This window comes from Microtus oregoni, unplaced genomic scaffold (assembly GCF_018167655.1).
Source record: "Microtus oregoni isolate MIOR12 unplaced genomic scaffold, Mior012 000021F_ref0000039, whole genome shotgun sequence".
Lineage (NCBI taxonomy): Eukaryota > Metazoa > Chordata > Mammalia > Rodentia > Cricetidae > Microtus > Microtus oregoni.
The window spans coordinates 31,404,922-31,432,756 of NW_024543080.1; the positions used below are offsets into that span (position 1 = coordinate 31,404,922).

Here is a 27,835-nt window from a genome sequence, read left to right on the forward strand (position 1 = left end):
CCTTCCTTCCTTCCTTCCTCCCTCCCTCCCTCCCTCCCTCCCTCTTCCCTCCCTCCCTCCCTCCCTATTCCCTCCCTCCCTCCCTATTCCCTCCCTCCCTCCCTCTCTTTCTTTCTTTCTTTCTTTCTTTCTTTCTCTTCCTTTCGTTTTCAAGACGGTTTCTCTGTGTAACAGCCCTAGCTGTCCTGAAACTCTTGTAGACCAGGTTGGCCTTGAACTCACAGAGATCTCCCTGCCTCTGCCTCCCAAGTGCTGGGATTAAAGGCATGCACCTCCACCACCCATCATAATTTAAATGCTTCTACTTTTAGGAACCACCAGCTACAAAATGAGACCAATGATAGAGTGCAACCCCTAAAGCTGAGTATTGAAGGAATAGTTTGTTTACTGGGTTTGGGATTGGGTAGACTTTAGGAAGTCAGACTCCCTACAAGAACATGCATGCACACACTTCTACATTAACGAAAGACTTTCATATTGACAGAATACTGTGTTGCTATTTTAATTCATTTGTACATTTGGCTAAAATATCTTCATAGCTGGCATTTTCTTTGGGCCACCAACCAGCTCCCAAGTAAAGAGACAGAGATTTGTTATTTGAATGCTTGCTCTTAGCTTGTCCCACTAGCTCTACTAATTTAACCTGTTCATCTACATTTTGCCTTTCTTTCATTCTATATGTCTTATTTTCCTGCTTCCTCCAGGTTGGTTGATTGGCTCCTGGTGTCTCCCTGTCATCTTCTTTTCTTACTCCCCTAGACTAAATTCTTCCTCCTATTTTTTCTCCCTGCTCAGAAGTTCCACCTATACCTCCTTCCTTGCTATTGGCCATTGAGCTTTTTATTAGAGCAATTAGGTACCTCAGGCCGGAAAAAAAATGGCAACAGATCTTTATACAATTAAACAAATGCAACACATCTTTACATGGTTAAAAAAATATTCCACAATATATCTTATCTGTTATTCTTAATCATGCTATCCATGGAACCTAGGAAGTTTAAGGCTCAACTCTAAAGAACGTTAAGAGTGGCAGTTCATCCCCCTAAAGGAAATACCAATTGTGTATGCAGAACTTTGCTAGAGCTGTGGAGAATGAGAGAAGTTTGGAGAGACTTCTGGAGACAGTGGATTTATTCAACAAAGAAAACTGAAAGAAACTTAAAAGGGATGTCAAAAGCTGCTGACTGTGTACTCCCAGCAGCTCCAACCCAAGCAGGCCTTAAAGTGTTTGTAGGGGGAGATGGAGTGGAGAGATGAAAGAGAATTACAACTGCACTCACAACCGGAAACATTGCCTTGTTTCTCAGTCTCCTTTCCCCTTGTCCTGAGCAGAGGGAAAGGAAAGCTGTTGCCCTCTCCATTCTACCCATTATCGTAGGACTGGCTTCAGCCTTGAAGCAGGCTTGTGGGTAAAGGTGCTGAAAGAGGGCCAAGGAGTTTCAGGCACAATTAACTGATGCTGGTCTTGTATGCTAGACCAGACTATATATTTCTATCACATAAGCATAGGATATTTTTATCATAGAAATAAAATCGAAAGTCAGAGGGACCCATATATTCTAAGCAGAGGAAGAGGTAAGTTCAAAAGCAAATTGGAAATGGAACTGGATAAAATTTTGAAAAAGCATTTGCCCATTTGATGACATTTGAGATGTATTGCTTCTTATTGGCAGGTATTTTGTGTACTTCGTGAAGGTGATCAGATGAATTGGTGCTTTTAAAACATATCACTTAGAGCTGGGCAGTGGTGGCGCACGTCTTTAAACCCAGCACTAGGGAGGCAGAGGCAGGTGGATCTTTGTGACTTCGAGGCCAGCCTGGTCTATGAGAGCTAGTTCTAGAACAGGCTCCAAAGTTACCCAGAGAAAGCCTGTCTTGAAAAACCAACCAACCAAGCAGACAAGAACAAAAAACATTGCTTAGCAAGAACTGTCTTCATCCAGAGCATAGAAAGAAGGATCTAGTTCCAATGGTGTTTGATTTTGCTGTCCCTGTACCTTGGGAGAAACAACGAAATACAAAAATCTCTCTTTCTGGTGACCTAGAAGCTGCATTGAGAAAATTCAGACATTTACAGCTCAGTGAATGCATAACCAGTACTTCCTTCATGGGGAGAAGAAAGAACGGCTAAATCTGGCATGAATATCATGGTTTTCTTAAAAGACTTGCAAAACCTACTGGGCAGATGTTGTGTTTTGATTGCTAAACCAGACCGGAGTTACAGTAGTGAGGGTGTGAGCACTTCCACAGGAAAAAATAAACCATCGCACCAGATGCTAAGGAAACCATGTGGAGTGAAGGAAATGGCAGCTTGTGATTTAGGCCTTTGAAGGTCTGCACCTGCAGTTGGATGACTTGAGATGGTGTGCCTGACTTCTCTTATAGAGGAGTTGTACCATGTGGTTTAAGAAGAGTAAGACTACTACCTCTCCACATGGTTATCTGTTTCCTCAAGTATGAGCCCAGGTAAGGCTGTGTGTGAGTAACAACTGATGTATGAAGCCGGTGACTGAAGAACTTTTCAACTCATGTGTCAATTTCTGGAGCTCTTGGCTATAAAGAAATTAACTGAGTTAGCATCTGTATTCTCAGATCAATCAAAACTTTCGTGAATAGATAGGACATTTTGATTCTTTTTTCAATGTCCTTAACTATCTGCATAGACCTTGGACTTCTTCTGTACACATGAATAAGCCCCCAGACTCAAGTCCGCAATGTAGCTATTAATACATTTGCAATTGAACCTCCATGTATTGTAATTCAACCAGCTGAAATATTTTCCATCAGGAATCGAACATTATATAAAATGCAGAAATTAAAGTAAGTCTGATTTTTCCTCTTAAATCTCTCCAATAACTTTCTATTTTCTTGTTAAAAATCCCACACCCTGTATGTGGTCTGCAAGAACCTACTTAATTGTCGCAACCGCTCTTCCAACTTGTTTTGGTTTTGTATTCGCTATTTCACTGGGAGAGACCCTTTGTTTTATTTTAGTACCTCTAAGGTGCCTGCTTCCTGCTCCCTCTAAGGTTTCCCAAATGTTCTTCTTTGCCTGAAACATGCCTTTGCCTCCCCCATGCAAATCTCACACCCACTCCTTCATTTCTCAGCTTAAATGTCACTTGTTTAAAAAAAGACTTTTTGGAGTTACCAATCAAAACTGTTCCTATTCCCGACTTCTCTCTAGCATAAAATATTGTTTGTTCCCATACCATAAATGTGATCCTCGGTCTGAAATGAATGGGCAGATTGAAAGGGATCAGTCTACGTGATGACAAATACTACTTTTATTATTTCAGACAACGTGTCAGACTTGGGAAATTGTGCACAGATTGGGATTTCTCAGGATTTCTCAGCTAGGAAGAACTGCACAGAACTCTAATTCCTGAATGGAAGCCCATGGAAACAGAAAGCAGAGATAAAGAAGCAGGGCCCCTAAGGTCAATGACTCCTTCCACATAGACCAGATATATTACCCCCATCACTGGGTAGACAGTGTGCCATGGGTGGGTGGGAGCACGAACGTTATAATCTCCTACCACGTGAGCACACAAGATTGTGAGTAGCAGAAAAGCATTTTTTTTTCAATTTAGAATTCAAATTTAATACTTGAAATTAGACATGATGAATGATTATTTTAGACTTTAGAGATAAGTTCATATGTTTCAAATATCACAATGCATGTATATGTCATAAACAAAAGAGACACATCAATATGTATACATGACATGGAAGAATTATTTAATTATTAATATGTGTTATATACATAGTATATATGCCATATGTGTATATACATAATGCACATACAGATGTCATATACATACCTGTACACATGTTAAATAATATTATTATTTGGGTGCTGCCAGCCTCTGCAATGATATTGTAGGCCCCAAGAGTATAATAAGGATTGTCTACTTCATTTTTTTTTTCTGTATCCGGGACTCCTCACATCACCAAATATCTATTAATATAAGTTGAATTTTCGAAATACTTACTGTCTGATTTGGTTTAAGGCTCAAAAATAGCTGAAGTGGATGTCAGGGCTATTGTACTGCTGCTCATGATAAAATGATTGGTATTAAAAATTATTGTCTAGACTGTGTTTTTCTAAGATTTCTATTTTAGAAATTCTGAAGCTTAACGCGCTGGAAGCTTATCTTTCAATGCTAATTTCAGGAAAATAATTACATTCGTAATCGCCAAGCTCCTGAGTCATCAGCTCTAGGAGGGGCAGCCTTTGAGGAGAACCCAGCAAAAGAAAGTCTGTCCTGACCAAATCAGAGCAGCCAGTGTTGCAATGTAGACTTACCCCTTATCTCAGCAATGTCAAAGGGCCTTCTGATTCTTCAAGAGAAGTTTTAAAAATTTGCATTTTTAGTGCCAAGCCCCATTTTGGAACTGATTAAAATTGGGTGGACTCCGTGGCCCAACACTGTTGGAGGACCTCCTGCTTTTTCGCTATCCTCAGGCGCCTTCCCTGTGACCTCTGTCTTCATTAAGGATGTCTCGTGGTGCACTCTCTTACCGGTCCTGCTCTTGCATTTCATCTACCACTTACACTGGTAACATGAGAGCCTTCAAATGCTTTCTTAACAGTGCAGTTTCATTGGTTCATAAGGAGTCTATTTCTATCTGTGGGTTTTTTTTTTTTTTGCCATACCCCTTATCTTTTGTTTTGCTACATGTTCTACTTGATTTGAAGCTTTCAAAGCTTTTATAAGTACACTGATTAGCAAAAGGAGGAAAAAATGGAGCCAAATTGTCATACAGAAGATCAGATTGAAAGAAAAAGACATCTGGTAAATCCAGCTATGAGACTACAGAGGAAAGAACTGATACATCAAAATGACAGAGTAATTGTCTGGCCAGTGGGTGCACCTCATCTGCAAATCCTTGGGTCAACAGTTAAGTGATGTGGGATTCCCTTCTGTATGCTATAAATACGTTTTATTACCATTGGTTAATAAAGAAGCTTCTTCAGCCTAAAGCATGGCGGGAAATCCAAGCAGAAACAGAGGAGGAAAGAAGGCAGAGTTAGAGAGATGCCTTGTAACCACCAAAGGAGTAGCATACAGGCACTGGTAAACCACAGCCTAGTAGCAATACACAGATGACTAGAGATGGGTTAATTTAAGATGTAAGTGCTGGCTAGAAATTTACTTGAGCCATCAGCCAAACAGTGCTGTAATTAATATAGTTTCTGTGTGATTATTCGGGTGTGGGCAGTGGGGAAACTAAAGCACAGCCTCTGCTTACAGTTAGGTTTTGTGAAATTTCTCTTAGCAGTGACTTTTCTTAAGAGATGCCAGAAAATAGTAAAGTTAGATTTATTTTTGTTAGCAATTAAAGATGGGAGCACGTTGGCAGTTTTAAAATGTGGTATTTTTTCCTATCTTCTACATATTTGTCAGAAAAAAATTACTGTGTCCTAAACTATGGCATGCAATTTTAACAATTATTTAATCTTTTTACTATCTATAGGAAAACTTTGGCTGAAATCATCTAGACACAGATGTATATCAGTGCCTCACTGTCCTGAAACCTACTGCAAACTGTCTGAAAATGTCTTAACTGACAAGCTCACTACAAGTATAAGTGTAGGTGAAAATAACTCACAGGAAGTGCTGACAATATATTTATCTATGGTCTAGTTCATTCGCACGTAAGGAATAGCAATTCCATTATGACTGTTGCCTGTCAATCCTTTTTAAAATGAAGTCCTGCTTTGGAATCAGGAGAGTATAAAAATATGTTTATCAGTATAACAAAACTCTCGGGTTTTGTGGCTAGATGAGTTGCTAAAGTATTAGTTTTATGGGAAAACATTTATTGAGACAATATTTAATGGTGGTCTTTAAACTGTGTTGTTGCCACAATACCATCACCTTTCGGTGAAAGGTAGGATTATCTGAACAAGTTCTGCAGCTGCCCTGTCTATTGTGGTCTGGGGGTAGGGACCACTTACGGTTTTCTTATGGTGAGAAGTTACATGACACTTTCTAAGCAACTCTTACAGTAACTAAGAGACTCAAGGAGTCTACTGAAGGTGTCAAAGTGTTTCAACTTAAGGAAGCAAATATTTACCTAAGGCCCCACAAGGGGTACTTCAGAGATTATGAGCAGCAAGAAGAGGAATGTCTCCATAGCCAAAGTGCCCAGCAGACTGACAAGGATTTTCCACTCAGTAAAAACTACAGGGAGTATCAGGAGAGAATCCTGCCTACAACTCAGCACCAGGAAACTCTTTCTCTCAGAAATATTAGCCTTAGTAAAGAAGTCTGTATGGTCAATTTTTTAAAAAGGTTTTAAAAATTAGCATACAAACCAATGGGTTTCAGGAGTGTGTTTTCATATATAATTTGTTTTGGCGGATCATCCCCTATTGCTTCCCTCTCCTATTCTGCCCCCTGCCCTGCATCCTTTCCCCCAGGAAGTCCTTTTTAGCTAAAGTGCCACATTTACTCTGTTGTCTCTTTCGTTTTCCTCATAAGCCGGCTTCATAATTTCCAGTTCTTTCAATTTGCCTGTAAATGTTTCCTTTCTGATGGAATACTGTTAAAGAACTTTTTATATCATCACAGAATGTGGTATGCAAGGCACAGGGCTTGAACCCATATCATGTGCTTTTGAACCCTGACTCTGTTATTTACATATGGTGCATTCTTTGCTAAGATAACTTTCAGTTTCTACAAGGATTAAAAAGGACATAATGACAGAACCTATGTCAAAATACCAAGATGAATCAAAATCATAAATATCCCAACAGGAGTCAGCATGTTGCCTAGGCCCAGCCTGCTGCCGAAGGCCTTTTCTGGGTTCCTCATCCAGTTGCAGCTGGTGACTGTGCTGATGTCTGTGGCCTGTGTTATTTCATGGAATTATGGGAACCATGAGAATGGAATCAGAGGACTATGTTGAGCAGGCCCTTCCCTTCGCTGGCCTTAGGATAGCTGACCCTGCCCCTTGCTGGATGCTACAGCAATAGGGCTGGCTCAACTCTCAAGGGAGGGCTGGCACCCACCACTCAGGAGAGCTGGCCCCGCCCTTCACTATGGGCAGAGGAGAGCTGGCCCTGATGGCATGGGCATAGGGGAGCTGGCTCTGTCCTTCATCTGAGGAGGGAAGGCCAGGGCAGACCAGCTCACTTACCACCCGGGCTCACCTTAACATCTACTTCGTATGGGACCGGCTGGTATGAAGAAAATGGTCCTCTGGAACAATACTCACAGGATCTCTACGACTGGTGAGTTGGTGGCTGTAGGATATCCAGGAATAGTCTCAATGAAGATCCAGTGAACTGTACACCAAAGGCTTTGAACCAGACCAGAGACTCATTGCAATGGACAGTTGCAAATAAAACTGATTGGACAAAATGGTATATTGCAAGACACTGTGACTTCCAGTGCCACTAGGACAAATGAAGAGGTGTTACCAAGACCTGAAGGATGGAAGGGAGCAAAGAGGGTCTTTTGCTGTTGTTGTTTCTTTTTATTCTTTTTTGTCGTTGCTGTTTTTCTTTTTGCTTTTGTTGTTGTTGTTTGCTTGTTTTATTTTGATTTGTTTTTAAGTTTAGTTTGGGAGGCCACTGCGGGGTGAGGAGTGGATATGGAAAAACTGAGAGGCGAGCAGAATTGGGTGCATGAAGTAAAGTTCCCAAAGATTCAATGAAGATATTATGCTAAACAAAATAAAACCAAACACACAACAACAACAAAAAATAAACACCACAGCACCTCTTTGTTTCCTTCACTTAATTAGCTTGATGACTTCCAAGGCCCAAGGTAGCAAACACAGTCTAAAATATCCCCCGTCACACTTAGTATGCACACAGAATTTGCTATGGTTAGAATATGACATTTCTGTCACAGACTCATATGTTGACTAGTTGGACCCCAGCTACCAGTATGGATTTGGGAGGTGTTAGAAACTTGGATTATCATCTTTATCACAGCAACCGAAAGTGAATTAGCACACCTTAGTGTGTTTTCCAGATTGGCCTTGAACTGCTGGAAGATACAGAGTGAAATAACCTGCTGCATGGTCTTTCTTATATACAAAATCTAAAAACGTGGTAGCTAGAGATGACACAGTGTCTTCAGAGTCTTAAAATCACTTGGGGAAGAAAGGGTTTAGTTGGCTTATCCTCTATGATCACGGTCCATCACTGAGGGACAGCAAGGCAGGAGTTTAGGAACAGAAGCAGAGACCATGGAGGAGTACTGCTTGTTGACTTGCTCCCTATGACTTGCTCCACTTGCTTATCTAACCCAGCGCCATCTGCCCAGGGATGACAACACCTAGAGTAAACTGAGACCTCCCACATCAATCTATAAAGAAAATGAAGAAAATGCTCCATAGGCCTGCCCATAGGCAATCGGATGGAGATTATTCCAACTGAGGCTTCTTCTTCCCAGGTGACTTCAGTTTGTGTTAAAGGGAAAACAAACAAACTATGACAGAGAGGCAGACAAACTCCACCAGCAGAGACCCCATTCTGTGTGCTTGTGTGTGAGAGAGATAGAGACAGAGAGAGAATTCACAGAAGTGCAGTGTAGAACACTGGTTACCAGAGAGGCAAGGATTTAAGAAGATTTGGTGAGATGCTACTCAGAGGATATAAAATTTCTAGTAGATAAAATGAACATCAAGTTCATTGTATAATAAACAACTAAAATTAATACTGGTATATAATAGCAGAACATCAGGAGATGTAATTAAGGAAGAGGGGAGAACATAAGGTGATTTATATATAATTCTCCAGGTAATTTTTTGTGTTAAACTGTATGTTCAATAATATTAATTTATAAAATATGAGTAGAAAGTATAATATTTATAAATTAATATATTACTTTGTTTGTTCACAAATATTGTGAAATATGTGCCTGATGCTTCTACAACTCTAAGTTCTCTATCTGGCAAAATAATATTGGACATTTTATAAAAATGAAAGATTACTTTAAATTTCATGTGTGAGCAATTCTGGCTATCAGAAATATTTGCAGAGTCTTGAGAAGAAAATAAAACTTGAACTGAGTTCTTGGAGAATAATGGGAGTAAACAAATTAATAGAACTAGATGCACTGAGGAGTTACCATTTCCTGGGTACCTTAGATGTACAATCACACTATGTTCCAATAGTTTTTACTAATAGAGAAACCAGGGCCCAAATGTTAGTAGAATGTGCTCAAACTGCCTCAGCCCACATGGTACATTCAACTCCATCCTGAGAGCAACCTTTTTAGATCCAGCTCCATTGGCTTTACCAGAGGGAATCCCAGAAAAAGGCTGGCTTGGAATTACTCCTCCATATGGTCCTACATGGCGCACCTATATGGTGCATGTTACTCACCTCCTATTTTCTTTAGGTTTCCTATTTGCGGGTAACACGATTGTTTCTTGTTTCTTCAAGGAGCTGTTGACCTCATTGCATGAGCTTCTATAAGTAAAGCACTTGGAGCAGCAGCTGACATGAAGCGGGCGGTGGATGTTAGTGCTGCTGTGAAGATATAGATAAAAGGGGATACTGGGAAAGAAAGTGAGAGAAGAGGGCGAGGAAGGAGGGGTTTTCCATTCATCACCTCTTTCATGCCAGTGCATTAAGGGTACATAAGGGGCAAGAGCAACAAAAGCAGAACAGGTTAAGCAGTTCCATTTGCTCTGCTACCAAAAACCTCGGCTGTAGGGGTAGGGGCAGGTCACCTTGGCATAATTCCAACCTCAATGGAACACACTGGGAACAGATATATAGTTCAGGAGCCTGGCAGTCGACAGATCTCCATATCTTAATTCTTATAGAAAGTCAATTTCTTTGTCTACTTTGTCCTCTTAATGCCTCACTTAAATAATTTATGTAGTGCTAATACAGCCTAGATGTGCTCAATTTATCTGCTATTTACTGCTTAGCCTCTTTCAGCTTCGATTAAGTATGCATTTATAAAACTGGAAGAATTAGTTCAACCCAGAGTTGTGGCAGACATATAAAATATGTATCGGGCATTTGGCTAGCGACTGGTGATTAACAAGCAATTAATAAAAGGTAGCTTTTACCATCTTTCCTGCGTCATCTTTTCTTTCCCTCTGCATATGAGGATGCATTAGACCGGCTTAGCGCTTATGAGCAAGCAGTGGTGGAGCGGAGTTTTACTTGGCACTGACGCTGTGAAATCACTGGTGTGCCTTGCAGCACCGAAATCCTTCCCTGGGGAGACCGCAGCATCTAGAGATTATTTTGTACTTGTTTACCGCTGTATCTTCAGTGCTCTACGTTCAAATTACCAAACAGAACCACGCAGAAAACTCCAAATAACCAAATGACAAACTCATGGAAAAAGGAGGCCCCAAACCCTAATTATTTTATAAAAACAACCAGGAAGAGTAAATCGAGGACGAGTTGAGCTTGACCTCTTGAGACACTGTAACTGATGTAAGAAGAATTGTATAGTTATAACCTGTCTTGTTCAGAGGATTTAAGAAGGCTCATGAAGATTAGGGGAAAAATATGTATGAACTATTGGGAAAGAAAGAAAAAGACACCGAGAATATAAAACTAAGATGAACCCAGGAAGAAGCCACAAACAGAAAATTTGTTATAGACGCCATGGAAAGCAAAAGCGAAAACACAAGCAAACATAATTCTGCAGGCTCTGGCCTAAGTCAAGGAAGTTTGCCTAGGAAGTGGGGCCTTCTGTGAAGCATTTAGCGCTAAAGAACCTAGGGTTTGGGGGGTTCTCCCTTTGCCGCCAGAACAGCCTCACAAGGATGGTGCTTTTGGGTGGCCTGTAGTCTGAAAGCAGTTGGTGGTGTGGACTCACAGAGGCCTGGACTCCACTCTATGAGCTTTGCCCATTATCTTATTTTCATAATAATGTCTGCGCTTCTCTGTAATTGCCTCACTTTCCGTCAACAGATTGAGTGCAAAGATAAGTACTTTCATGTTTTAAGGGGGAGAGAAATTCAGGTAGGTAATCTATTAAAAACAAACAAACTAAAAAGCCCCAAACCGTAGAATGAAGCATGTTAGGGGATGACCCTACTTGTTCTCAGGTAGGTTTCTGGGATCCTCTTTTTTTATCTTATCGCCAAGGTTAGACAAGGCCTGGTTCAGAGAAGAGAAAGTCCTTCTAGATTCCAACATCCCCAAGGTCTGAGACCTGGTTACCCAGGGATAAGCCTCTGCACACTGACTTTAGGCTGCTCCTCAATTCATCTAGAAAAAGGGATCTTAGTATCTGGCCAGAGCGCAGACCGGAGAGAATCTTATAGAAGGATTGGCAAATATACCGATTCCCGGAACCTGGAAAAACCGGTGTCTTAGATGACTGTGAAGTTTGGGAAACACTGAGGCAACAGGGAAAGTTCTCGGTGGAGTAAGCTTCTGCAATCAGGCGAAGGCGGCAAGGTTCCGCCCCTTCGGCCACCAGCCCAGGTCAGACCGCACAGCCGGGGCACCGGGCAGTGGGAGGCCAGCGAGGGTCCCTGCAAGAGCCCGGTCGCGGGTCCGAGCCCACGACCCGAGACACACCCTCCCCTGGTCCCCACTGGGCGGACGCGCTCCAGGTGGCCTGGGCGGCAGGCGCGGCCAAACGGCGGCAGGCTGACTCAGCCGCCCAGCAATGCTGCGGAACCGGGACGGCCTGCCCCGCCGCCCCCGCCGCTGAGCTCGGGCCGCCCCCGCCGGCCGCGGATCCCCGCCCCCGGGGCCCCGGGGAGGAAGCACCCGGGCGCGGCGCCGAGCACCTGGGCGGCCCGGGCGGGCGCGGCTTCCGGGGCTGCGTGCTCGCCGAGCCCAGCCGCGCTCCCGCCTCCAGGTGCGGCGCGGTGTCCGCCCGCGGGTGACAGCGCCCCACGGGGACAAGCCGGCGCTGCGCTGCCCAGGCTCGGCGGCCGCGCGCGAGGCGAGTCCCCGGGGTGGGCTGGCGGCGGTACGGTCCCGGGTGCGAGAACGCCTCGCCTTTCCGCGCCGCGCGGCGCTTCAGGGCTCGCGCAGTGCTCGGGCTCTGGATTGTGTCGCTTGGATCGTGCTCCCGCGTGTGGGCGTCGGAAAAGAAACCAGAGCCGGTAAGTGATCTGAAGGCTGCACTTGCTTCTGGGATTTGACCCGCCAGGGTGACAATCCAGTCCACCAGACTCGGCCTCATCCCTACCCTCCCGCCCCCGACCGAATGCAGCCTGGGCAAGTTCTAGGCACTGAGTTTTTTTCCTCTCTCTCGGTAGAGGTAATGACTTGGAGCCCCGTGCTCCCCCGCACCCTGCTGGTTACACACTTAAGACGGCAGCCCTGTTAATTAACTTTAATTACAATCATTCGGCCTCCACCTGCCTGAACCTAGCACTGTACCCGAGGACCTCTCTAGAGTGCTTTTATCAGGCATCTCTTTCTCCTTTGGTGTGGGAAGCAGTTCTCGTGGGAGAATTGATGTCCATCTATTAATTAAAGTAAGTTTTATTTTACTTCATTCTGTCATTTCTTCTTCTTCTTCTTCTTCTTCTTCTTCTTCTTCTTCTTCTTCTTCTGTCTTGAATTTTTCTGTGGCGATCTGGATGGAGTTACTTTGTTTTGGAAGAAGGTTTGTGGAATAATCTTGGAAACTTTTGATAATTAGAGGAAAAATATGAAAGAAGTGATAAGCCAAGAGTAAGTTGGTAGAGCGATACCAAGTTTGTCCTTGAAGTATATAAGTTTTTTTGCCTGTATTGAAATAAGCTATTTTTAAAAGTACATTTAATCGGTTGTCATTGTTATTACCAATAATAGCACTGTACTCACAAACCCTGTATTGATTCTCCCTAAGCGCTCTGCACCAGAAGTGTGTGGAGCATTGTTTGTATGCAAGTGGAAGGAAGCGATGGCTGCAGTAACTTTTTAAAGAAAACGAGTATCTATAAGATTGTTATTTATGACTTTTATACACTTACAAGAGAAATGTGGAGGGCAAAGGCTCTTGGTATTTCACCATTTAACAATGTTTAAAAGAGAAAAAAAAAAGTGGGTCGTGCAAGTAGGCTATATCCTAAAATGGAAATATCCCCTGGCTCCCATCCGAGGAGAGATTGAACACACATTTAAGGTGGGTCTTCACACCAAGAGGGTGTTATATTGGTTTGATGTGTCAGAACCAAAGATATTTTTAAAAAATAAAATGTACCTAGAGGGTAAGTCAAATGACTTGTTAAAACAGATTTATGTGCATTTGCTGTCTTGTATATTTTCCTTCCTCTGCTTAGTCTATCAGATGGGTTTTATGGGTTGTCTGTGAAAGGAGAGGCCGGTGGTTCACTTAAAAACAAATTCATGTTTTTCTGACATCTCAAGTTCCCAGCTGTGAGGCTCATGGGCACTCAATGAATGCTTTTCAGAAGAAACCTCTTTTAGTTACCATGGTTAAAGGGAACTCGGGTTATAATGAATTACACTTTTGAAAACCTGCTTCTGGAAATTCTGGGATATAGCCTTCAAGAGGTCTCAGAAGGAGATTTTGCCTTTTGTTTTGTTACTTTCTAACACACTTCCTTGTGGGGTGTGGTGACAGGGACCATAAAATTCACACTATGAGTGACAGTCATTGCCTTAATAGCTTTTGTGGTCAAGTGTCCCACCCTGTCTTCAGATTTGTTTATTGATTCACTTATTGGGCTTTGCTTTTGCATGTGCTAGACAGTGGGGTGTTTTGGATTCTTTGTAAAACAGTAATCAGGTGGATTGCTTCTTATTGGTCCTGGAAATACGCCTTAACTTTAACCAAGCATGGTGAATATAAAAGTAGAAGGTATGGGATGTCATCTTAAATCATTTCTACCTTAGACTTTATTATTTTAGATCTCAGAAACATACCACTGAGGGCCTGGTTAGATGACTCAGCCAGTAAAGTTGCTATCTACCAAACCTAATGACATGAGTTTGTTCCCCTAGACCCAGGGTCTGAGGGTGGAAGGAGAGAACTGAGTCTGTCAAGTTGTCCCTGACCTCTAAATAAATGCTACGTCACCCCCACCCACGTACACACACACACACACACGTAAATGTAGATAAAATGTCACCTAAATCTTATATATGTGATAGTAGTAAAATCATTTGACTCACTTAGTTTTGTTTTCTTGATTGAAATAGCAGTGATAGTCTCTCCTAATTGTCCTGTCTCTGTAGAAATTTTCTTGAAGTTTTAACTCGGCATAAGCAGACTTTCTTACATGTACTCAAATGAGAACACAGGTATTCTGATATGGGCAAGGTGGGCCTTTTGTTGAAAGGTATTTGTGAGAGGCAGAGAGAATTATTTTCTGACTTATGTGCATATATGTATGGATAATTGAGGGAATAACCTGGGATGGGTTGTTTAAATGCCTTATCATTCCTAAAGATAAAATAAAAAACCAAAAACAGGCAAACAAACAAACAAGCGACCACTGGCTATGCTGTGTAGCTGAGCACGGGAGAGTAAGGCTCGCTCTGTGGACCAACATGGGAGACTGGTCTTTTCCTGGTGTCAGATGCCTCGAACTACAGGGGTGGAGATGGGCAAGGACTGTGCAGAGCTTGTCACTGCATTCTCAAGAAGTGCAGACACTTCCCTTTTCCACCTGCCCATCTGACATCACTACTTGTTGAACTCGAAGTCCATTGCACCTGCTCTGCCTTCCTGCTGTGGTTCGATGTTTATCTTCTCTCACTGTGCCTTCTTCATGGCCTTTGGTCTACTTTCAGGGGCTGATGTCTCCACCTGTGGCCTTTCCTCTTAGAAACCCCATTCAATAGCTCTTACTCTGATCTCAGCATTTGCAAAGCCCTGACTTGCTGCAGTCTTTAACTATACTTCTCAAGTTGATGGAAGACGTTTAGAAGGCCCCACCCATCCATTCTAAAGGATGGTGCCAGATCTCTGGGGCGTGAATAAGGCATGATATTGCAAACCCTCTAAAGTCAAGGTCACAGACTTGAGTTTTTTCATTGCTCCAGAGTAAGTACTATTTTGCATCCATAATAGTTTTCTGAGAATGTTGTTCTGTCTCCCCAGTCCTTTTTCACTTGGACTGAGCAGTTTGTCTCAGGGCTGTTTGGACCCATGTCATTTCCTTTGCTTATTGTCATGTCTACGCCTGATCTTTTTTTAAACTACTGGAGAGAAGACATCTTCACTTTGTAACCCTTGACACTGTTCACAAGTGAGATAAGATGTACTGTTATCTTGAACTGAAAGTATTTCCCACTATTCTCTTAGAGAGAGCCATGTTCCTTAAATATTTATTGAAGGAATAAATGTAAACAAAGCGGCATATAAATTCAGAGACAGTTGAAGTACTTGTCTTTTTGTAAGGACAAGAGATTTTAAGAATCGCAGAACCAAGAGGAAGCTCTTGAATTCAGTTGGAAAAGAGGTCAGGGCGCTATTTATAAATGCAGAGAGGAAACATTCACAGTAGGCTATTTTGAAACATCTGGTTGTTGCTCTAAAAATGCAGCTCTTAAATTCGGAGAGATGGTGAATAGATATTTGTACTGCAACATTGAGATGCAATGCACATGAAAAAGTGTGCTTATATCGTAACTCTACATTTAAAGGTCTTTGTACTGAGCTGTAATATTGTTTCCGATTTTGCCTGGATTAATTGAACATTAAAGCTGTATTTAAACCTGTCTGCCTCTCGGTTCAACATTTTGAAAGCGTTAAGTTCAGCTACAGATGTGCTACAGACTGTTAGGGCCAGGAAAGGGCCTGTTTCCAATAGAAGCACAACTAGGCATCACAGCACATGCGTGGGCATCTACTACAGTGCCGTGTGGTCTCAGCTTGTCATTCCTCATAGAAACTGTGGAAGATAAACTCTTTCTTTGGTTGCTCCCAAGTCATGGCTTTACTTGAAAGATTTCTCCATTAGAATTTAAAGGAAATTTCAAACCTCAACTAATTAACTTAAATATAGATGGGAACTTTAAGAGATGCACTGTGACCAAGGAGATGATCAAGCACTTATGTATTAAGATCCTATCTAAAACACTCGGAGGCAGGCGTTGGGCATGGGGCAGTGCAATAACACCTCTTACTAAGTAAAGGTGTGGGCTTTCCTGACTTTGACAGAGACACTGAATTCTAGATTGCAGAGTTGGATTTTTCTGAATACAAAGTAAGTAAAATAAAAATTTCTCAAAATAATCTTTTCCCTTGAGCCAAAAGCCAAATGATTTGGCTGAGAATCTGGCTATTGGAAGATCAAGTTTCACTTATTTTGCATTTAGTGGCTAATGACTAAATGTTTGTTGTCTTCCAGAAACCATTCAAAGGGCCATGCACATATTCAAGCATATCCCCCTTGAACAGCCTTGGGTGGTATGCATTATTATCTTCCCTACCTATTCGAAGACAGCAGTGAGACTCAGGAAAGACATTGTTGAAGTCCACAAAAGTTGTGTGCAGCACATTTGGGACCTCTGGTAATCATTGTGGCTTGTGTTCTAAGTCTAAAGCCTTCCAGTCTCAAAATACTAATCGTGTCTGTGTCTCACTAGGTTAATAAAGCTGTGCTTACTACTAATTAAGTACTTTGTAGGTTTATTAGAAAAATAATTTACAGTCCTCTTTTAAAGAAAGGTGATATTACCGTGTAGGCCAAAGAGTTAGCACTCAAATCTAATGCATTTATATTATATGATATAATTAAGTGTAATATTGATTAATTAGATGAATTAATAATAGCCAGCACTCAACATATGATTTCAGTTTATATTAGGTCAATGTGTACATATATTTATGTCTATCTATCTATCTATTTATCTATCTATATCTGTGTATGTGTGCACGCATGCGTGTGTGTGCCTCTATGTATGTATATCCATATATATATCCAAATATATATATATATATATATTCTTTTCTCTGTACTTATTTATTGGCAATTCTGTAAGAGAATAGATATATTTTCCTAATCTTAGAAGTAAGGGCTCTTAAGTTTCAGGGAAGTTAAATGATATTATAAAGATACCCAGTTAAAATGTAGAAAAACCTAGGTCAGGGAGATGGTTCAGTGGGTAAAAGTACTATCCTTGCAAGAATGATGACCTGAACTCAATCCTAGGAGCCCACATAAAATGATCACTGCAGTGGTTCCTGATAATACCAGAACACCTACTGCTATGTAGGAGGTGAAGTACTGATCAACCCCCACCCCCAGAAACTCCTCGGCCTGCAAGCCTGGGGTATATATATGCAGTATAGCAGTGGAAACATATGCATGCATTCACACATGTGCATGCGTGCATGTACGCACACATACACCAGAAATAAGGGGAGTGAAGAGAAGAGGAATGGATGGGGAGAGAGGAGAGAGAGAATAGGTTAAATAAAACAAATCAAAAAGTGGAGATGTCTGGATGAGAATCTAGTGTGGGTGGAATTAATGAGGGATTAAGGGCAGATGGAGCAGGAAAAGCTCATGGACTGATAGTACTGCACTTTGAAGACTGAACTGTCAAAGGAGGAGAATAAAATGTACACAGAGTTCATTCTGTTTCCTCTCCCCTCTGCTCTATCAAATTAGCGTCTTAACCATTTTGTAAGTGTACCATTGAATAGTGTTAAGCCTGCTTACATTCTTGTAGAACAGATTTACACAACATTTTCCTCTTGCAAAAACTGAACTATTATGCCCATTAAACGGCTTCCCACTTCTCTACCCCTCTTTGATGTTCGTCAGTTTACTCTTGATGGCTATGAATTCGGTAACTTTAGGTAAAAATGTGTTCATGTGGTAATTTCCTTTCTGTGACTGGTTTATTTTACTTAGCATAAAGTGGTAAAGACTCAACTTTGTGATAGAGTTTTCTTTCTCTCTGTGTGTGTGCATCTGTATGTCTTATGCATCCATGTGTGTATATATGCTTGTGTGTATGTGCAGATGTGTGCGTGCACATGCATGTGGCAATCTGAGGGTAAACAGACAGACCCAGTCCTTTTCTGCCTTATTAATTCATGTGGGGGGGGGTCTTTCCTTTGAACCCGGAGCTGGCACCTTCTGCTACTCTAACTATCCAGTCTGACCTCAGGCTCCCCTGTCTTCTGTCTACTGAATGCTGAGATTATGGGAAGGCTGCTAGTTCCACCTGGTAAGTTTCACGGGTACTGGAGACCAGAACTTAAGTCCCTATCCTTGGACAGCATTTTTTTTTTTTTTAACCTCACAGCTATCTCTCCAGTTTTCATTTCTTTTAAAACAGGACTCCCTATCCCATCACTTGTGTGCACATTTCATTATCACCTTCATCTGCCTTCATACACTGGGCTGCTCCTTTTGTTCTCATTGGGAGTGGAGTCTTCTGTGTCATCTCCTGCTCTTGCCATCCAGCTGTTTCCTTACTCTGACCACTGCTTGCTTGTTTTGTCACTGGAGAGGTTTTGGTTCTTAATTGTTTGACTTTGGCTGACTATTTTGCTGAGCAAATTTTACTACAGTTACCCATAAACTGTCTTTCTGCAATTAGGTGCAAAATAACTGTTTCTAAATTGTATATTACCATTGCTGTATAAAATGACATCAAAGATGTTTTCTATTAACTTGTTATTGGCTGTTAAATCTCAGGCAATTAACTTGTAAATGAACTGAGGCTTTTTTATATAACGACCTATATGGACACCTACACCCATGATCAACCTAAGAGTTCTGTAGTATAAGATTTGAGCTTACAAAGTATGGAATATAGTAATTTAAGCACTCTTTACTACAATGCTCCTCAACTTATGAATTGCAGCTCCTTTGGGGTTACATATTAGATATTTACATTATGATTCATAACACTACCAAAATTACAGGTATAAAGTGGCAATGGAATAACTTTATGGTTATGGGTCACCACAGCATGAGGAAGTGTATATAAAGGATCTCAGCACTGGGAAGGTGGGGAACCATTACTCTAGTAACTCTCGAGTGCTCATGCATGGGACACCAATGAGAAGAAGAATACTACACCTTTCTACCATTTAATTAACCAGACAGATAACAGCCCGAGTTGTGGAATCCTATCCTAGAATTTTTGCTTCACTGTTATCTCCCTTTTTTGCCTTGGGTCTTGGACTTGTTTCCCAAGAGAGCTGCAAGAATAACAAAGGACCCTACACAGATGATTCACAACCATGGGTTGTTGTTAACAGTATAAATCCTAGGAAAAAGGAAAGGGAATGAATGTGTCTGGAGAAATGGGGTGGGCTAGTCAGTTAAATTAAGGTCATAGGGCTGAGCAGATCATAGCCTGTGGGTGAGCACATTTCAGAAAGATGATCAGATTGAGGGACTTGTCTTCTTATAAGGAGTTTAATTTTGCCACATACTAGGGTAGGTAAAGAGATGGTAGTGGAGAGGGATGCCAAGTGATCAGCTTTTGATTCATGGCCAAATATATAAGGCTCTGACAGTAAAGGAGCTTTAGTTTAGACTTTCAACTTCGTAGTCTGATTTACATATGGAAATGTAAAATGTAAAATGAAAAATAAATTCTCACCATCACTTCTCTTGTGCTTTGTTGTGGGGAACAAGATTGTTGAATGTGTTGTCTTTTTGGATACTTGGAGTTAATATTTCAGTTTTAAACAATGGAATTAACTTTGTGCGCAAAGAACACGATACCCATTGCTTATGACTATTCTACACCAAAGCAGAGGGAACTGCATTACATTCTGGTGTAAACTACTTGGTTAGCATCCTCTTGACATGATGTCTTTTCATTTTTAAGGAATAAGCTATGTGTCCTCGTTTGCTGGCACATTGAGGGCAGAAACACTTTTCTTTTGACCATCTATTGTTCCCACAACATATGGGGACTGACTTGTTGTAGGGAGTGGAAATTGGTACCATGGTAGGATATATTGCATCATCTCTCTTGTCTCTGCTACTCAGTCATTGAGCTGAGTAGAAACAGTTTCTAGTATCCCTTTGCTCTAACCCTGGGAGACAGTACTAATCTTCTGGGAACTACTGTTCTGGGAAGCAATAATCATCTATTGTTATTAGACACTGTACGGCATGTCTTGTACGACATTGAAGGTTACATTATTCATTTAGTAGCTCCTATTTTATAGCTATTTTCAAAAGCTTCTCTTAATCATGTGACTTTATGAGTATTAAGCTTATTAATTTGTTAAAACTGCAGTATCTCACTCACCTAGAGTTAAAATGATGTCTTTCTTTAATGGATTTACTTCTTACACCATGGTTTGTTGTGTAACTGGTTGTCTGGGCCCTGATATCCTCTCTTCTCCTTTTCTTGCTCCCCATCTCTCTTTCCAGATTTCTTTTCCTGTTTATTCTCTCTGTCTGCCAGCCCTGCCTATACTTTCTTCTGCCTAGCTATTGGCCATTCAGATGTTTATTAGAGCAATCAGGTAGTTTAGACATGGAAAGTAACACAGCTTCACAGTTAAACAAATGCAACATAAATGAATGCAATACATCTTTGCATCATTAAACAAATATTCCACAGCATAAACAAACGTAACATATTTTCAACTAATATTCCACAACATGCTTGTGATTGAAAGAGATGGAAGTGAGAGAGAAAAAGGTCTATATTAGGTACAGACTGAGGCCATTTGGTAGCTGTCACTGGAGCCAAAAAACCAGGGAATGTGAATTTGGATAGTTGTGGGAAGTGTTCATGATGTGGCTTGTGTTACAAAATTAACCATAATGCTTCAGGGATTGAGAATCTGGTGTGCAGGGAGGGAGCCAAGAAAGTTATGGATACTGGTCCAGGGACCTATTGTCATAGTTTAAGGTAAATAAGATGGTGGATTGAGTTGTGGCAGCAGGCAATTGAGGAGATGGAGTTGGGTTCATGATAGAGCATGGTAAGATGACAAAATTGTTTATTAGGTGACACATAGGTCAGGCTTATATGAGTCTAAGTGGTGTTCCCCTTCTGTGTGCTTCCTCATTATGTAAATCAGGATAGCATGGTCATGTGCACAGTCATGTTTATAACACCCATCATTTATTCCATTCCTCAACTCATGCTGTAGGATGTTTGTAAACAACTACTTTGATTGGCATTTATTGGGAAGCTTTAGAAGGTGATAAACAAATTGACAGAATGTATTATGGTAAAATAATAATGGGAAACTCTTGACTTCATTCATGTGTCTTAGTTGGTGTTCTAAATGATTCAAATGTATTGAGACATTCACTTCTTACTCCAGCCCTACGTGGGAGGTATAGGAACTACTTATACCTTTTCCTGTTTAGGAAGCTAAAGAATAGAGACACTACATACCCACATGCACAAGGTTTGTAGGTGGGACCTATTATTCGATCCATGTCACTTTGGTTTAAAAAGACTTTCTGCTTTTATACCAAAGTCGCCCAAGGAATGGTCAGAATATGGCTAAGACTATGGTCTGAGTGTGTTCATCCTCTCAGATCATGTGTGAAACCAGAATCCCCTAGAGTCACAGTCTTTAAAGGTGGGCCCTTTGGGAGGTGGTTAACTCACAGCTGTGGAGCATTTGTGGATGAGATTAATGAGTTTATAAAATGGAAAGAGCGAACTTCTTATCCCTTTTGCTCTTCTGCCAGATTGGAGAGCATGCCTGGGTGTAACATACTTCCCCAGACACTGCACCTCCAGGTGCTTTCCTCTAGGTTTATTGTGTTTCACAACTGTGAGCAATGCATACCTATTGGTTTTAAATTATCCAGCTTAAGATATTTTGTACAACCACCTAACTAGAGTGAAGCAACTCTCTCAGCCTTTGAGATCTAACAGAAACAAGTCTTTCTTCCTTCTTTTCTCTACAGAACAGCAGATAAATATTGCCTTCTCCATGTTCCTTCCATTACCTTTTAGGGCAGCAATTCTCAACCTATGGATTGAGAACCTTTTGGTTGCCCAAAGGTTTTCCTAAGAAAACACAGATATTTGCATTAGGACTCATAACAGTAGCAATATTACAGTTATGAAATAGTTAATGAAATAATTTTATGTTTGGGGGTCACCATAACATGAAACTGTAATAAAATGTCTCGGCACTTGGAAGATTGAGAACCTTAGGGTATTATAGAAATGATCAGGATAACTCCAAATGGAGACGGCAATGTTCTTGTCTCCACATCCGTCTATATCTAGTTCCCCACTATATAAATGGTGTGGAACTCATTTAAAGGGTGGAGAGAGGCTAGTAAGGATGGTTTCAAAGCCAGAATAAAAACGAAAGCTGTGTGTTTGAACGCACATGTACACACTTATTCTTATGTTGTTTTCATCCCTAGTTTCTACCTTTCTATTTCATGTGTATATATTCTGCTAGGTGGCAGATCAAGGACCCCAGGCCAAAGTCTATACACAAAGCTCTCTCTGCTGCAACTGAACATACTGAGTAGGGCAAAGGAGCCTGGTTCTTTTTTTAATGACATGGAATAAGATCGCCTTCCATGGACCCTAAACTCCTCTTTACCCTTTAACTCTCGCCTTGCCATTTCTCTAATAATAGAAAGGAATCAACAGCGGGGACTTATAAATAGTGAACATGAGTTTTGTAATGGAGTTGAATGTGTAGTATTGGTGATCACTAGGTCGTGTGGAGTAGCTTCTGCCACATGCTCTATACCAATGCTTGAGTACATCTGAGTGTTTGCATTTTACAGAAAGCGAAACTGAATCACTACTTTGGACCTGTACTTGAGTTCATGCTTCTAGGAAGTGAAGGAGGTAAGGCATGCACATGGTCTGGCTCCAGATTTGTGCGGTGTCTTGCGTGCAGAGTGTTAAGAATGTTTTTCACTCACGGGAAAAGAACGACAAGGTGCGACTTGAGTGGCTTGGTCTAGAGAAGACTTGGGAGCTGTAGAGGATTTGGAACTCTAATTACCAAGTTTCAGTACACAGCCCAATCATGTTTGGAGGGTGTCAGGAGACATTTCTAGTCCTGCTATCTGTAGGTGTTGCTGTCTAGCAGATTCCCACACCAGTCCCTGGAGAGCCATTGAGTCAGACTCTGCCTTCCAGTAACCTCATGGAAAGTCAAAGCACAGAAGGGCTGCTGCTGTCTCATATTTAAGAGCGTTCCCATCTCTTTGTATTTCATTACTTTCTTTGGAGCTAAAGTCTCTCAGGAAAGATAGACACATATGAACACCCTTGGTTGCTCAGTCCTTGAAGTCAGACTGTTAAAAAGTCAGGTGATTGGAAGACAGATACAATTTTCAAGTGAAAAGAACTGCAAGGCCTGTGGGTGGAGAGCCACTTTCAGGTCCCCCACATTGTCAGTGTAGCCATACTTAGGACAGTGGATGATAGCAGAGAGATGGTTTTGGGCAGAACACTATTGTATCTGTCCGTGGCTCAGACACCAGGAAATAAAGTTTATCCTGTGAAAGTCTTTGTGTACAAGAACACAGACACACACAAAAAACAAATCTAGCAATATAAATGTCTTTTGATCACTTCTATCTCTAACAGTCCAGTTCCATAACTCACATTCTAAGCTCTCATCATAGATACATATGGAGAAAAGGGCATGCCATTCTATTTTAGGTGTCCAACTGTTAACCTTCGTAGAGGAGGTACTACCTGCCTCCTCAGAACTATGTATGGTGCATAGACAAGCAGATACAACATATGCTAAAGGAGCAAAAATAATGAGCTTTCTGCCTCAGAGGAAAAGAGTTAACAATGAGCTAAAATGAGTGAGGGACTCTATTACACTGCTTGAGATAGTTTGATGAATGTAATAGTAGAGTTCTCAACAGGATTGACTTCCTACAAGGAAGTGTTTACAAGGTATAACACTTGGCATATGCTTGCTTCTTGCATCGGTAGAATCTACTACTACTACTACTACTACTGTTTTTGTTGTTGTTTTTCAGAGGCTAGCGTGTGTCATGGCACTATAAGAAACTTCAGCTTGACAATTTTGAAACTATGATCTTTGATAATTCACTAACCAGGGCAATGAGGGATTTAGTCAGAAACAGTTGCAGTTTTTCAGGCAAGAGTAGTTGATATAACAAAATACACAGAGTGTGAGTGTGTGGCTTCAACAACAGAAATGCATTTTTCAAAGGTCCAGAGGCTGAGTCAAGTTGCTGGTTTGCTGATTCTGGTTCTGTCTTGTGAGCGCCCTCTTTTTGCCACATCGCTTGGGTGGGGTTGTTATGAACTCTCCAGGGAAATAACAAAGTCTGTGGTTTTTCTTATAAGGATCTAATCCTATTGTATCAGAACAGCATCATTTAAATAATTAGTTCCAAGAAATCTCTGGCTCTGAATTAAGTCCCCTGGAAGGCGAGGGCTTTAGCATAGGAATTTTGGGGTGGAGGCCATAACTTAGTCTATAGCAAAGGATAAAACCAGCAGTTTGCCTGTTGCCTGTTTGTGCTTGATAAGGCAAGGGCTGGCTGCGGTTCTCAGGTCTGGATCTCAGATTTGGGTGACTAGGTGGGTGATGGATACCACTTACGGAAAAATCTGAAATTTTCTTTGAATACGTATATGTTTTGTTAAAATAGTTTTTTTTTTTTTTTTTTTTTTTGTACTTATAGGCTTTTGTGAGAGCTGGTAACCATGACTATGACATTTGGGATTTATTTTACCCAAAATGACAGTGCATCTGAGCCTTTAAAATCACTAAGCAGTTCATTGTGTTTATAATTTATAGCAATCTGAATTCTTATTTTGTACATTGTAGCAGTTAGTTCCAGCCAGTGTCCTGGGGTGGGGAGAGGAGGGAGAGAAGAAGAAATAAACACAATCAGCTACAAAGTAAAGAGGTAGTGATTTCGTTGGCAGTGTGGGTTAGCTCCCTTCCCCAAAGCCTCCCTGACACAGGCACTTCCTGCTTTGCTCTCTGTCATCTTACCTTCTCTGCTTCTGTACTCAGTGAAGGTGGGTGTTCTCCTGGGAAACTCTGCATTTCTGCATTTAACAGTGTTTGCTGATCTTTTTACATATTCAAGGCAATAGCTTATAACGTTTGTTCACTTGAGAATGCCAAGTTTATCCAGTGACCTTTGGAGCGCATATAGCAGTTGTGGCCTCCAGACATACTGCAGAAAGGAAATTGCTTAGGGAATTTTATCTTGTTTGTTTTATTTATGTTATAACTTTTATATAGTTATTTTCTTTTCCTTGAAGTGTAAAGTATAGATATCAACACACCCTTATATGAATTACTGAGATAAATTAGCTTTTTAAGAGGCTGTTGATTCTAGGGCTAGAATACCTCTAATGGGGAGTTATTCTTGGTTGAGTTTCAAGGTTCACCCTGCGAATATTTAATATTAATTCTTAGTCTTGTGCCTGACTGGCTGCTTACTATTTGATTTGAAGGTAATCCTTGGGAAGTTGCCTAGTAGCACTTGGAATTTTATTCAGGGAGTGACTATCTCCAGTTGTTATTGTATTGTCCAGTATGTAAATTATTAACCAGGTCTTTATCTTGCCCAGCTGTGTGATTCTACTTTTTTTTGTTTGTTTGTTTGTTTGTTTTCTCGAGACAGGGTTTCTCTGTGGTTTTGGAGCTTGTCCTGGAACTAGCCCTTGTAGACCAGGCTGGTCTCGAACTCACAGAGATCCGCCTGCCTCTGCCTCCCAAGTGCTGGGATTCTACTTTTTTGAAACCTTTAAGTTTTTTTTTTTTTTTTTTTTTGGTTTGGTTGGTTTTTAGTTTTGTTTTGGTGAACAGTATAAAACTGTTCCACAAATGCTTTGAGAACAGTCTTATCATTTAATTGTGTTTTCATCAGTTAAGGATATAAATTTGTCACATTGTCGCATGCATTGTGAGACTCATTTTCTTTCTTTCTTTCTTTCTTTCTTTTTTTAATCTTGTATTGTCACAGCATTTCTGCCCTGCAGCTTTGTTGTAAGCCTAGAGATTGGCTTTCAGTGCCACCAAAGAGTCCAATCTTAGAAGTTTGCAGTTGTCTTAATTTCTATTCTGTTTTCACTGGGTAAATATAGTGCAAAATTAGGCTTTACTAGTTAAAGTATCCTGGGCTGAGAATGATGCTTAGGGATAAAGTGCTCGCTTAGCATGTCTGAAGATTTGGCTTGAATCCAAGCAACACTGAAAGAAATTGTGTATACAGTACACACACACACACACACACACACACGAACACAGTATATATATATATATATATATATAAAACATTTTATAATAATAAAATTAACCTAATTGTTTTTTTTTTCTTCAGGCTTGAGCATACGAACAGAAAAGAACATTGCAAAAACATTCTACAAAGTGATAGAGGAAAGAACGCATAAGAAGTCCATCCTGTGTATGTCTCACCGTGCTGCTTTTTAATACTCAGGTAGGAATGAAGCCACCATTATGTCCTCAGTCAGTGAAGTAAATGTGGACATCAGAGATTTCCTAATGAGCATCAATTTGGAGCAGTACCTCTTACATTTCCGTGAATTCGGTTTTCATACTGTGAAGGACTGTACATCGATAAACGATAGTGTGCTACAGCAGATTGGAATCTCACCAACAGGACACCGTAGGAGGATACTTAAACAGTTACAAATGATCTTTTCAAAGATGCAAGACATCCCAATATATGCAAACGTTCAGAAAGCAAAGAATGGCACCACCTCAAAAGAGCATCAGCATCCTCCGGCTTCCAGCAGCAACACCTGCACAGAATTTTCTGATTCTATTAGCGTTCATAGACCTGGCCTGACACAGGTGGAGACGGTTACAATGAGTACCTTCGGGGTGGGAAATTGTCAGTCTCCTAAGTCACAAAATAAGCTATCCCTTCCTCCGTGTGACCCGCCCTTTCCAGAAGAAGACCTACACCAGAATGTGGATTCTTCACAGGATTCTTTATTTGGTAGTGTAAATGTTAAAATAGATTCTTTGGCTACCCAGAAGACTGTGGATTGTCCAGCTGGAGAAGAACAAACAGAACAAGTCAACTTGATATCAGAAAATTCCATCAAGGCTCCGAGCACAAACCCTGAACATCTTCCCTCTGTGGACTATCCAACATCAGAAACACATTCTGGAAATGGTACTAATGGCTTTTTAGAAAGCTCCCCAGCATCCCCGTTCTTTCAATTTCAAGGAGAGATGGTTGTGAATGATCTCTACGTTCCATCATCACCAGTCCACACACCCATGAGAAGCCGGAGCAAGTTGGTCTCCAGACCTTCTCGATCGTTTCTGCTGAGACATCGACCTGTACCAGAGATCCCAGGGTCAACAAAAGCAGTTTCAGGGAGGTAAAAACTATTACAGAAACCTATGTATTCAATGTGGGAGGCTTCACTTATGGTTAGCGACAGTGTTTTCAGTGTTCTTTCTAAGGTTAACCTCTGTGTATTTGACCTCTGTATATTTAATCCAGGCTTTCCATAATTTTTCAGACATTTTTACCCCCATATTATTTGTACTTCCCATACTCCTAGAGTCTGTTTCAAGTTCATATGTATCTACTGAGGACTATAGCCTTTCCTTGTTTCACTGGGGCAACATCCCTTCTCCTCTCTTCCCCTGGATATTCCTTTATCTTCTCTCCTCATCTGGAACTGTGTTCCATTAGCATGGATCACATGTTTGACTTGTTGACTCTTTCTATTTCATCATTTACTCTTTGGCAGGGAATGCATTCTTAATGCCCGTTTCTCATTGCCTGGCACAGTGCTTGGACCAATTAATAATTCAACACAAATCTGTTGAACTTGGAAGTATGTGTTCTAGGCAGGGGGATATAGAATACAGAAAGGGTTACAGTCTAATGTCGAAGACAAAGGCAAAAATATGGCAGAAATACAGTGTGAAGCAATGTTTATAAACCACAGAACTCTGGAACCCCAGTGAGAGGGACCCTACCAAATACAAATGGTTTCAGG

At 41.1% G+C, this 27,835-nt stretch overlaps 1 protein-coding gene across 3 annotated transcripts in view; it reads left to right on the plus strand.

Moving 5' to 3' along the window:
• The first annotated feature begins 11,736 nt into the window (after positions 1-11,736).
• Arap2 (ArfGAP with RhoGAP domain, ankyrin repeat and PH domain 2) overlaps positions 11,737-27,835 on the plus strand; it is a 174,029-nt gene continuing 157,930 nt past the window's right edge. The window contains exons 1-2 of one of the 3 annotated variants that reach the window (XM_041671300.1): positions 11,737-12,057; positions 26,173-27,205. In XM_041671300.1, the coding sequence (XP_041527234.1) occupies positions 26,310-27,205 (896 nt within the window). In that variant the 5' untranslated portion in view covers positions 11,737-12,057; positions 26,173-26,309. Of the gene's footprint in view, positions 12,058-12,415; positions 12,436-26,172; positions 27,206-27,835 lie in introns of those variants that run through there. The other 2 variants (XM_041671298.1, XM_041671299.1) reach the window with 2 other exon arrangements.